This window comes from Anabrus simplex, chromosome 1 (genome assembly GCF_040414725.1).
Source record: "Anabrus simplex isolate iqAnaSimp1 chromosome 1, ASM4041472v1, whole genome shotgun sequence".
Lineage (NCBI taxonomy): Eukaryota > Metazoa > Arthropoda > Insecta > Orthoptera > Tettigoniidae > Anabrus > Anabrus simplex.
The window spans coordinates 1,332,067,631-1,332,081,200 of record NC_090265.1 but is presented as its reverse complement, the minus strand read 5'-3'; the positions used below and the strand labels follow the sequence as shown (position 1 = coordinate 1,332,081,200).

Below are 13,570 nucleotides of genomic sequence, written 5' to 3'. Positions count from 1 at the left end.
CATGGAAGATGGTCAGAGAAGAAAACAGCTCACAGCTGGTGTAGTGCAAGGCTCAATTCTTGGACCAAACCTTTGAAACATCATGTATGATGGTTTGTTACGGCTGGAGATGCCACAAGATGTGAAACTTGTGGGTTATGCTGATGATGTGGTTGTCCTGATAGTAACCCATAACCTAGAGTTGGCTCAGTTTAAACTGAATCAGGTGATGCTACAAGTTAAGGAATGGATGATAAATCATAGGTTAGAACTCGCAGATCACAAAACGGAAATTTCCATCTGACGAGGAAAAGGGTTAATACTGTTGTACTGATGCAGATCGGGCAGATAGTCATCGAAACAACTAGGAGCACAAAATATCTTGGAGTAAGGCTTGATACTAAGCTTACATTTTGGGACCACATTCAATGGGTAACAGATAAGGTAGCGAAAACCATGACTGCACCAAGTAGACTCATGGGAAATATCAAGGGACCGAAATCTAGTAAAAGGCGGCTTCTCATGTTGACTGTCAAATCGATACTTCTATACGGTTCTGAAATTAGGGCTGAATCATTAAAAATTACGAAGTATCAGACAAGAATTGCAGCTGTACAATGGAGAGCAGCTTTACAAATTGCAGGCGCGTATCATACAGTATCAGAACCTGCGGTTCTAGTAGTAGCAGCAATAGCTCCTATTGACTTGTTGGCTTTTGAAAGACAAGAAATTTGGCTCACACAAAAAGAGCTAGGAAGGAGACGGGCAAAGACTTTGGCTCTTAGTCACAGAATGCAATGATGGCAAACGAGATGGGAAGACGATTCTAGAGGAAAATGGACGAAAAGACTGATGCCAGTGTATGGGTTGGCCAAAATCATGGTGAATTGAACTATTATCTCACACAGTTCTTGACAGGTAATGGACTCCGTAGACTAGGGCTGGCAACTAGCCCGGTGTACATATACTGCAGTGATATCGATGATCTATTGCATACTTTGTGTGTGTTCATTGGCTGCCACAAAGAAGATGCTTAGAAGTTATGCAGGGAGAATTGACACCAGAAGGCATCGTGTCAGTAATGCTGCAAAGTCAAGAGTCTTGGGATAAGTTGGCAGTCTACGTAGAAAATATTCTGCGTCAGAAGAAGAAGGATCTGGATGATTACGACAGAAAGTAAAGCAGAAGAAGGAAAAAGAAGCACAAGATGCATTAAGCCTGACACCGTCCTGAAGTAATGCGAGAGCGGTTTTGGGATGTAGACAAACATCGTGGGAAAAGGGTGTGTGGTTTCTAGTGGATAAGAATCTCCACACACTTGTTGAGTGCGGACCCTCACAAGCGTCTTATGAAAGATTTTCCACACCCTCGCAAAAAGGTAGTGGTAGTGGTAGTAGTAGCAGCAGCAGCACTGGTTGCCTTGGTTACAGTGACTAATGATGTTATGGAAGAAAGATTTTATGAGCCCTTTACTACCATATACCTTCATGAAGACAGAAGATCAATATTTACAATTTAGAAGATGTTTAATGTGTACATCATAATTAAATCACCCTGTAACTTGTATTTAAGGAAATTGTCTTTTCTTCTTTCAGCTTTGAATTCTTGCTGCATAATTTGTGTTTACCTTGAATTAGATGTGCGGAAGTCATTGTCATACAAAAATGCATTGAGGCCTGTTTTCTTGTCTGGTAAGATATCATGAAAATGGATAACCACTATTTTATGGAACTTAGGTTGAAAGAAAAAGGGTTGCAACTTAGGTTGTAAATTAATTCTTCAATATTTCCACTAATATTAATTCTAATGAAAAACTGTAGATTGCAAAAGTAATAGAAAATGTAATTTCTGAACTTTTCTTTGTTTACAATGAGTAATAGTGATAACATCTTAGGTTTTAGTTTGTTGGGTTTTTTCTTTTTTTTCTTTATTGTATACAATTTTTAGCCATTACTTCATGGATTCTCTAGATCATGAACAAATTCTTAAATAGTGTTAGGTGCACAATAAAATTGGAGTAGATGGATTGTCTTGAACGTTGGAAGGAGGGTAAAGGTAAGGTATGGGTCAAGAGTTCTGAAGTTGAGTAATGACTGTTTTACATTTAACTGTTTTTATATCATAACAGTTTTGAATTCCTGAAGGAAAGTTTTGGGTGGTAGTTTCTGGTTGAAGCAAATTGTTGACATAAATGACTCTTATCTCACCAACACACAACCCTTCTGTGATGATTGCAGTAGCTGTTCGTGACTTATGGGGCCAACAATAAAGCTTATAGTGCCAATATTTTGTGCTTAGATGAAGTATTTGTTGTAGCACAAATAAAGTAAATGTATATTAAAATATATTTTCAAATCTTAATATTCATTTTACATGAAGTATATTACAGTCAGCTGTGCAATGAATAGGCCTACTGTACATAAACACAGAAAATATAAAAAAGAAAAATACAAAAATCAAGTCATTTACCAATATGTACCTTAAATATCTTATAATTTTCTACGTTAGATGTAAGAAATGGCAACATTTGAATTTATAATGCAAGTTTTTCTTTTTCAGAGTAAGTGTTGAATAATGAATCTCATCATTTAGTAACAAAATATTTAAACTTTCTATGAAGTTTGTTTGTTTATTTTGCCCTAATGGGATGTGTGAATTTAGATATGAGGTCATTGAGTCGTGGTGCTTTAATATGTATTAGAAGAAGACTTTTAGGATATTTCTATTTGGAGTTTGCAATACCATGAATACTAACTTAAGACATTTTAAATTATTTCTCTTAAAAGTCTTATATAACAGAAAAAATTGAATTTTAGTGACTGTTAACTATTGCTGGTATAGTTAATATTCATTGAAAGAAGGAGTGAACGTTGAATATTTATTTATTCTATTCGCTTCATTACAACCCCTGAGGATCACGAGTGACTTGTTCGGCACATCTTCTTTCTTCTCAATACCTCTTCATTCTCTCATTCCTCCTCTTTCTCTCTGCTTCCGTGATCTGAATCTGGATCCTGGTATCTGTCCATCTGTGACCTTCCACGAGCTTTTTGTATTTGGATCTATCCTGTACTGTCATCAGTGGATATTTTTCCTTTATGCCAATAGTCTCCCAATCTTCTCTGACTTCCTTCATCCAGTTATTTCTAATTAAGCAGGTTGCATTCCATATCTTCTTTGTCAGCCTACTCTCATCCATCCTCATGAGATGTCCAACAAATCTTAACCTTCTCTTTCTTATCACACTCAAGATTGGTTCTATACTCGCATATAGTTCCTCCCTTGATCTGTGTACCGAGATTTCACCTTGCTTTTTGGTGCCCCATATATGTCTCAAGATTCTTCTTTCCTCCTCCTCCAATTGTATGCATGCTCTCTTGCCCAATGTCAATGTTTCAGATGCATATAATGCAGCATTCCTGATAGTTATCGTGTAGTGTCGCAGTTTGGCATTCCTCGAGAGGTTCTTCTTTCCATATGTAGTCATGGCTGCGAATCGTAGTTTCAGCAGCAGTTGAGCTCTGTCAGTGGTACTTTTGTTGCGCCTCCGTGGCTTAGACAGCAGCGCGTCGGCCTCTCACCGCTGGATACCGAGGTTCAAAACCCGGTCAATCCATGTGAGATTTGTGCTGGACAAAGTGGAGGCGGGACAGGTTTTGCATCTGGGAGATAGTAGGTTTGAATCCCACTATCGGCAAGCCTGAAGATGGTTTTCCGTGGTTTCCCATTTTCACACCAGGCAAATGCTGGGGCTGTACCTTAATTAAGGCCACGGCCGCTTCCTTCCAACTCCTAGGCCTTTCCTATCCCATCGTCGCCATAAGACCTATCTGTGTCGGTGCGACGTAAAGCCCCTAGCAAAAAAAAAAACTTTTGTTGCTGTGTACTTTATCTGTGATGTTCTCACCTAGGTACCGGAAGCTGTCGACTCTCTCTACCACTTGGCCTTTTACATTCCAATTGGTCTTCGTATTCAGTACCTTCGTCTTGTTGTAGGCTTTTTTAGACCAACCTTTGCTGCAGTCTCAGCTAGATTTGCTAGTGCCAACTTCACGTCTTCTTCCTTCTCATGTAACAACACCATATCATCTGCGAAGGCAAGGCAATCCACTATGACATTGTTTTTGATCTTATATCCAATCTGTACACCTTCAATTCCCATGGTTCTTTTCAATTGTCTCCACTGCTTCACCATTTCATCCAAAACTCGGTTAAATAATATTGGCGACAGACCATCCCCTTGTCGGACTCCTGTCTTAATTTCAAAGCTGTCTGACAACATACTCTGGTATCTTACTCTAGCGGTTGTAGCCTTCAGTGTTTCCCCCACCAATGCATGTGTCGTAGAATCCAATCCTCTGTTGCGTAGGATGTTCAGTAGTGTGTTCCTTTTTATTGAGTCGTAGGCTTTGCGAAGTCTACAAATGTCCCAATTCTTCCCAGCCCAAACTTTGCAACATTTTTGTAATGCTACTCTTTTGTCGGAAATCACCCAGAACAAATCGAGCTGCTTTTCTTTGGATTTTTTCCAGTTCTGGAATCAAGTATTCCTGGTGAGGGTCCCATACACTGTAACCATACTCTAGTTGGGGTCTTACCAGAGACTTATATGCCCTCTCCTTTACATCCTTACTACAACCCAATAAAGATCTTTCCTTATATTAACACATAGGTACAATGATCCCCAAAAGGAACTTTACTCCCATCAACGCAGTAATTAAAACTGAGAGGACTTTTCCTATTTGTGAAACACACAACCTGACTTTTAACCCCGTTTATTATACCATTGCCTGCTGTCCATCTTACAACATTATTGAGGTCATGTTACAGTTGCTCACAATCTTATTTATTACTCTATACAGAATAACATCATCCACAAAAAGCCTTACCTCTGATTCCACTTCTTTACTCATACTTTTTAATAAATAAGAAAACATAAAGGTCCAATAATACTGCCTTGAGGAATTTCCCTCTTAATTATTACAGGGTCAGATAAAACTTTGCCGACTCTAATTCTCTGCGATCTTTCTTATAGAAATATAGCAACCCATTCAGTCACTACTTTGTATAGTCCAATTGCACTCGTTTTTGCCAGTAGTCCCCCATGATCCACCCTATCAAATGCTTTAGACAGGTCAATCGTGATACAGTCCATTTGACCTCCAGAATCCAAGATATCTGCTATATCTTGCTGGAATCCTACAAGTTGAGCTTCAGTGGAATAACCTTTCCTAAAACCGAATTGCCTTCTATCGAACCAGTTATTAATTTCGCAAACATGTCTAATATAATCAGAAAGAATGCCTTCCCAAAGTTTACATACAATGCATGTCAAACTTACTGGTCTGTAATTTTCAGCTTTATGTCTATCACCCTTTCCTTTATACACAGGGGCTACTATAGCAACTCTCCATTCATCTGATCAATTCCAGTCGCTTTTCTAGTTTTCAACTTTTGTATCTTATTGTAAATGTCATTGTTATCATATGTAAATTTTATTACTTCTTTGGCCTTAGTCTCCTCCTCTATCTTGACATTTTCCTTGTAACCAACAATCTTTACATACTGTTGACTGAATACTTCTGCCTTTTGAAGATCCTCACATACACACTCCCCTTGTTCATTAATTATTCCTGGAATGTCCTTCTTGGAACCTGTTTCTGCCTTAAAACACATATACATACTCTTCCATTTTTCAATAAAATTTTTCTGACTGCCAATTATGCTTGCCATTATATTATCCTTAGCTCCCTTCTTTGCTAGATTCAATTTCCTTAGTAAGTTTCTTCTATTTCTCCTTACTTACACAGCCATTTCTAACTCTATTTATTTCCAATCTGCACCTCGTTCTTAGTCTCTTTTTTTTCTCTATTATAATAAGGTGGGTCTTTACCATTCCTTACCACCTTTAAAGGTACAAACCTGTTTTCATATTCCTGAACAAGTGCTTTAAACCCATCCCAAAGTCTGTTTACATTTTTATTTACCGTTTTCCACCGATCATAGTTACTTTTAAAAACTGCCTCATGCCTGCTTTATCAGCCATATGGTACTGCCTAATAGTCCTACTTTTAAGACCTTCCTTTCTATCACATTTATTTCTAATTACGACAAAAACAGTTTCATGATCACTAATACCATCTATCACTTCAGTTTCTCTATAGAGCTCATCTGGTTTTACCAGCACCACGTCCAGGATATTTTTCCCTCTAGTTGGTTTCATCACTTTCTGAATCAGGTGTCCTTCCCATATTTCCTTTTTGCCATTTGTTGGTCATGCGAACGACAGGAAGCATGACCAACAAATAGCAAATAAGCTAATATGGGAAGGACAGCTGATTAAGAACAGAAGGACAGCTGATTCTCTTGATGTTACTATCAATGTCTTAATGCCGCTATCAGTACTGTAAAATATTATAAGACACGAACTTATACAAGAATTATTGAAATTTACCTGTTTATTTGAACTTGACGAGAGATGCTTCTAGGTTATTTTTAAAGTATCTATTACTAGAAGTACTATGTAAATTAGGACCGATGACCTAGCTGTTAGACCCCTTTAAACAACAAACCTAATCATCATCATCATCATCATCATCATCATCATTATCAACTATATACAATTACACAGTAGTATTTGTGCAGTATGATTAAATCATGCATCATTAAAAATATAATCTTCAGCCTGATATTAATTTTGTGTTTCCCTTGAGTATCAGTTTATATTTTTCATTATTTTCTGAGCGTAGTACAAATGCTTCATGTAGGTGAGTAAAAATATTCAACTGCTGGTGAATGTTTATTACATCAGTATTTGATATGGATATATTCAACTTTTACCAGTAGTTACAATAAAGTCAAAAATCACTGGGAGAGGTTAATCACCACTGGACTTTCTTCTTTTACTGCAACATATACAGTGCTAAATTACAAATTATCAAACACATTTTTCTTATATGAAAGAATATTGCAAACTATTTACTTCTTAATGGTTTTTAAGATACTGACATGTCTAAATTAGCAAATATCCTCTTAATATTGTAATAATGTATATTCAATGAACTTTAGGAAATTAAATTTTGACATACTTTCTCCTTTTATTATATTGAATTTATTTTAAAAGATGAGAAGCATGAATCATGTAATTTTCTTGGAACTAGACTATAAAATACGTTCTGATGTACTTCCATTCCTTTAGTCTCAGACTTGCATGTATGGGAATCTCTTAGGAGGTCGCCATACCTCTTTACTTAAAAGTTACTGAAGTGTAGTTCTTTGTAATTATACTTTTCTTTAAGACAATGGCCAGAATTTACATGCTCATTGTGTTTCAGTGACTTTGTGTCAGAAGTGTTGTTATTGTTTATTGTTGTTGTTGCCATTTTACCTTCATTTTTTCAGAGTCATTCAGTCTGGTAACATAAAGCATTTTATTGTTTCATCTATTTTCTTCTTCTTCTTCTTCTTCTTGTCGAGGCTCATGTGGTGCGTCTGGAGAGTCATCTTGACATGTTGGAAGTCTTTGGGATGGAAGTTTGGCTGGAAGAGGGGGCGGTGCAGGAATGTTACTGGAAGAGGAAGCTGTCTCTTGTGGCCCATACTGTTGATGTAATTCATCAAGCTGATTGCTCAGAGTTGTACTCCTCTCTGTTGTTCTTGTTACTTTATCGAACAACTGCTGACATTGCTCTTCTAACCTCTTCAACCTGGCTGCACGACCCTGTAGAATTTCCTCTGGACTTCGACTGGGTGTTTGCTGTACTGGTTGAACACTTGATGACGAAGAGGAGTTGGGAATGTCATTGGAGGGTCTTGCTGCACCATACTGCTCATGGAGTTCTTCAAGCCTGTTTGATAGTGCTGTGCTCCTGTGTGTTGTCCTAGTTATCTTGTTAAACAGCTGTTGGGACTGTTCCTCGAGTCTCTTCAGTCTTGCTGCACGAGCATCCAGGACTTCTTCCGGGCTTCTGCTTTCACCTTTTGCTGGTTCTGTGACCGTGCATTCATGTCTCACCTTTTCTGGGCTTCTGTTTTCCTTTCTTGCTTTTTCTGAACTTCTGCACTTATTAATTTCTGTTATTGGTTTAGAATGTAAGCTGTGTATGATATGTTCTGGAATCTGAATTGCAGGCAGTGAGAATATTGATTTTATTGCTCTTAAATTTTCTGGAAGATCCATATTTGAAGTAATGATTTCTAAATCTTGTGATAATTGTGCTAGTTGCTGTTTTAATGATGCAATGAGAGAGATAGTTGGGCATTCTTCAGTGGGTTGGTCATTTTGTGTTGGTGTAGTATTTTCTTCTATTGGTTCTGGAAATAATTCATTAGATAATAATAGAGAGGGCATATTAGAGTCTGTAGATGCAGACACTAGGTCAGGTAGAGATGAATTATGACTTGAATTGCTTGAGTCTTCTGTATTTTCAGTTTCACTTAATATATCACTGGAACTAACTGTTAAGTCTTCAAAATTGTCCAGTTCATTAACAGAAGGTTGAAGACCTTGCATAGGTGATTGTCTTTGACCAGTGTCATCGTCTCCACTGTCATCGCCTCTATCATCAGAATAGCCACTTTCCCCAGAATTATTAAATGAATCTTCAACCTCCTTTTTGCGCTGTGAAAATTCTCTCCTTAGTTTTCTCCATTCCACTTCTGACTCAGAATTCTTTTTTCTAGCTTCCACCCACTTTTCTCTGCAATATTCTAGTTCTTCCTTTAGTTCATTAAGTAATTTCCTCTTCTGTTGTAATTCATAACGGAGTACTTTTTCATGAGTATGCAATTGTTGGTATTGAGTGCGCATACGCCCTACAACACTCCAAGTCTTTCGTAGTTCAGAAGACACAAGTGACAGACGCCTTTCTTGTTGCATCAGTTTACTTTCTAAGTGTCCATTGAGTTGTTTTAGATTTGTTAATTCTTTTTGTAAAGACCTCTTTTCAAGAATTAAATCTTTCAGCCTTAAGAAAGTTTTACTAACACTTATTGTGAGCCTTGGTCCATTAGGAGTATCAATGCTCTTATAGCAAGTTTCTCTGTTATCCATTGATGTTGATGGCACCACTTGTTGGCTGATCAACTCAATTAATACTTTCCAGACTTTAGGGAGCTTAGAAGCTATCTCTTGGGCATTCAAGTTCAATCCGGCTTCTTCATTTGCTTTTCCTATTTCATTTGATGTTGAAATAGCCCCTTGTGGAACTGAAGTACATGAAGCTTCATTTCCAATAGAAGAATCTGTATCACCATTACATGAAGTGTTAACTTGACTGATAAGATTGAGCAGTAATTTGGGTAGACTAGCGGCTGTATCGTCAGACTCTTCATTTGTAGTTATTTCTGTCATGAGATCATGATTTTCTTGGAGAACTTTGATTAATTTATCCAAATCTGTATCGCTTCCTACTAATATCTGAGTGAATATATTATTTATTAACGCTAATTCATTTGATAGATTTCTGCTTTGGTCAAGTGAATCAGACAACTGGTCTTGCAAATCTGATACTGTGTTATTACGCTGGGCAATTGCATTTTCTAACTCCTTTACTCGAATTTCAAGTTCTGCAGATTGTTTTACTTCAGAATTCAATTCTTCCTTCAGTCTTTGTTGCTCTCTTATAAATTTTTCCTTTTCAGCTTCAATAATTTTCATGCGTTCTTCATAAAGAGCTTTTAAATCTTTTATATTCTCCATTTGTGATTCATATTCAGCCTTCAGTTCGACAGTAATGGGTCTGTTGTTTCCTACTACTGTTCCCTCTATTTCTCGTATGGATTGTTTTAACTGGGCAACCTGATTTTCCCTGACATTTAACATTTCTTTACTCAGTGCTATAACCTCTTTCAGTGCCATAATTTGTGTTTTATATTTTTCCTTCTCAGATTCTAATTGCTGACACTCTTCTGTCTTGTTATTTAACTGAACTAAAGTTTCTTCTAGTTGTACTTGTGAATGGTTTTGGGCTCCTGCTTCTTTCATTTGTTCCAACTGTTGAAGAGCCTCACATTTTTCAGCCCGTTCTGTATTCAGTTCTCCTCGTAAACGTTCCATTTCATTTGATATTGCTTGTAATGCTTGATGACGAGCCTCACGTTTAGTTTTCATTTGTTCTCGGAATCTTTCCAGTTCTGCTGCTGCTTTTGGACTGGGCTCAGGTAATCTTCTTGAGCTATTGGCACCGTCAGTTTCAGGTTCAGGACTTACGTTGTTTTCCTCACTCACTATCTCATTTTCTGTATCTCCTTTCTTCCCGTTCAGTAATGCTACTAGCTTCTTATTTTCTACTATGAGCTGTTGTTGTTCCGTCTTTTCAATAATAAGCTGGTCCTGAAGTCTTTTCTTTTCTTTTTGGCTGATTTCATGTTCCTGCTGAACCTCTTTAATTACTAAATTCAACTGTTTGTTATTGTCAGATATTTTATCCCGTTCTTGTTCACTTTTCATTAATTTATTTTGCAGACAAATCATCAGCTTTTGATGCTCCAACGCATCTTCTTCAAGTTTCTTTATTGTAAGCTGTTGCTGTGTATGCTGGGTTCGTAAATCATGTAATTCTACTTTCTGCTGCCTTTCAGCTTCCCTATTAGCACTAGCTAGGGTTATGTGTTCATCTGCAAGTTGCTGGACTGTCCTGCTGAGTTCCTGGAGCTTCAGCCATGACTCATCCTCCTGTTGGGTGATCCCTGTTTCTGCTTCTTGAGTCACTACCTGTATAATGCAAAAAAAGGGAACCAGATTAGATGCATCTCTGTCATAATTTACAGTATAGTAGAAACCCACAAGTCTCAAAGTGCCATTTTCTTTACTATGATTAGCTTTATGCTCCAAAATAGTGGATATCTTCCACTGCTTAATTTATTTTTATATAAGGCAGTCAACTCATGAAAATATCAAAGGGAATCTCTTGGCAATCTAAAATATGTACACTCTGACACTCATGTTTTTCCATTTAATTACATTATCAATGAAATTATGTTTATTTCTGATAATGGAACATTTTTAGGGCTACTGCTCTTATACTATATGCTAATAAAATTTAATTTTCTACAATCGTTGATGCTACCACAAAGACATACACCTAAACTGCTATCAATTGTGAACACTATTTTATTTACAAATTATATACACGGCATTATACACACACATTAATGCACCGCCATCTTGACAAACATTTGACTGCTACAGTAGCATGTCAACAAAATCACAGCACAAGTTCACGACTTTCATTAGCAACTCATTCACAACTCTCAAGGCTGCCTCTTTATATATATTGCCTGGCCAGCTTCTAGAGGAATATGACACAACATGTTTTCTCGTAATTTCAAGAGTCTCCAGTAGCCTGTTTACAATGAATGGATTTTTCTGTAACTCTCTACAGCCAAAGATACATTCCTCTGGACTATCACTGTGTGTTGCACAATATGGCATTGGATTTATACATCATATATACAGGTAATAATAAATTATATACTATTAATTACATGTCCTTACCTCAAATAAACTCATATTAATATACACACAGCAGATGTTCCATGACATAACCTGACAAATAATACAGTCACGATTTATACCAAATAAAGTCTCTACAGAACTAGGTAAAAATAATAACAGGCCTACTAATACTAATAGATGTAAACAACTTCATAGCCACACCTCACAAGTCATAATAATAATCACAATAATAATTCAAGCTTGATCTCCGCCAGCCCGGAAGTTCTTGTAGCACATCTTGAATTCCCTCGGGATGAGTTGACTATTGGTGTTCTGTCTCCTAATCCACTGCATCATGGTCCTACAGGGCTTGCCTTGTTCTTGCCATAGCTTGATTACTCCCAGATCAAGTTCCTTCTTGACGATCATAAGGACAGGTTCATTGGGTTCATTCTAGTGATTTTGTGGAAACTCCCTCTTGACAGTGGTACTCCTAACTTCAGGTTCCATCACCGGGTGTATAGATAAACTGTCTGCTCCTATGTTTGTCGGTCCTGGGACGTGACACACATCAAAATCAAATTCTGCGATTAACTGAGCCCATCGCATCAATTTAGATTTTAAGCCAGAGACTGAGTTCAACCATTTGAGAGCTGCGTTATTGGTGTAGAGCTGGAACTTCCTTCCCTCCAAGTAGCCTCTGAATTTTCCCATGGGCTACACCACGCTTAAGGTTTCCTTCTCGGCAGTGCAGTAGCATTGTTCGGTGGGAGATAGCTTTCTGCTGGCATACTCGATGATGTCCCTTCCGCCGTCACTTATCTCCAGGAATAACATTGCTCCTAAGCCGGAGTCTCTGGCATCTGTCTGCAGGCACATCCATCGTTGAGGGTTGAGATGGGCTAGACCAGGAGCATTGCATATCACAGCCTTAATACCTTGGAATGCTGCATCTTCCCTGCTGGTCCATCGGAATGGGCGGTTGTTATGGAGATCTGTGAGTGGTATTGCGTTCTCTTCAAAGTGTGGTACGAAGCTGCTATACCATCCATACAAGGCAAGAAAGTGACGTTCTTGTCGCTTGGTCCGCAGATTTTCAGCTTTCTCGATAGCTCGATTCTTCTCCGGTTGCCTTTCTAAGCCTTGAGACATTAGGACATGGCCAGGATATTCTACGTGGGACTGGGTGAAGTGGCACTTCTCCAGTTGGTAGGTCAGTCCATGAATTTTCAGTTGTTCCTGCACTTTCTTCAGGTGTACAAAGTGTTCTTGTTAATTCTTGCTGTGGATTAAGATGTCGTCAAGATACACTTGGCAGAAATCTTCAACATATCCTGACAATACCTTATCCATCAGTCACATGAATGTTGCAGTAGCTTTCTTGAGTCCAAAAGGCATTACTGTAAACTGGTACAATCCTTTCAGTGTTATGAAGGCCGTCATTGGTCTAGAACTTTCATCGAACTCCACTTGCCAGTATCCAGAGTTGAGATCCAGCGTGCTGAAAATCGTAAACCCACTTACTTGTTTCAGCAAGTCTTTCAGGTCAGGTATGGGGTAAGTGTCACTAATGGTCTTCTCGTTCAAATTGCAGAAGTCCACACACAGTTGATACTCCCCATTCTTCTTTTTCGGTAGGACGATAGGCAAAGCCCAACAGGATGTAGAGAGTTTGATTAGACATTGCCCTTCCATCCCTTGAATCTTCTGAATGACAAAGTTGCGCTTATCTGGTTTGATTGGTTATGGACTTTGCTTGATGGGTGAGGAAGTGCTGCATTCAGTGGTGTGCATTACAGTGGTAGTCCATCCTATTTTATTGGTGATGACTTCCAGAAAGTTCTTTAAGGCACATCTCAGCTCCTCTTCTTCACTTGGTTAAAGATGCGTTGGCTGGATATCTCCCAGGTCTACGTTGACTTCCGTATCCTTGTGAGTTCGGAAATTTCCATCGTGCCAGGTGAACGTCAGACATCTGTCTTTTCCGAAAAAGACTTCATGAACTGCATAGTCTAGGATCATCTTGTATTCTGCCAGAAAGTCACGACCTAATATGATGTCAGGTATTAGGTTCTGAATCACTGCAACGTTAATTACAATAGGCAGGTCCATGCATTTAGCGGTTAGGTTAGCTGTCCTTGAATGGAATAAGTT

The 13,570-nt window shown here is 38.2% G+C and overlaps 1 protein-coding gene across 1 annotated transcript in view; it reads right to left on the bottom strand.

The window, feature by feature from the left end:
- Positions 1-1,800: 1,800 nt before the first annotated feature.
- Positions 1,801-13,570, bottom strand: part of LOC136858313 (putative leucine-rich repeat-containing protein DDB_G0290503) — a 43,179-nt gene continuing 31,409 nt past the window's right edge. The window contains exon 3 of the mRNA XM_067137760.2: positions 1,801-10,693. Coding sequence (XP_066993861.2) covers positions 7,418-10,693 — 3,276 coding nt within the window. The 3' untranslated portion in view covers positions 1,801-7,417. The remainder of the gene's footprint in view (positions 10,694-13,570) is intronic.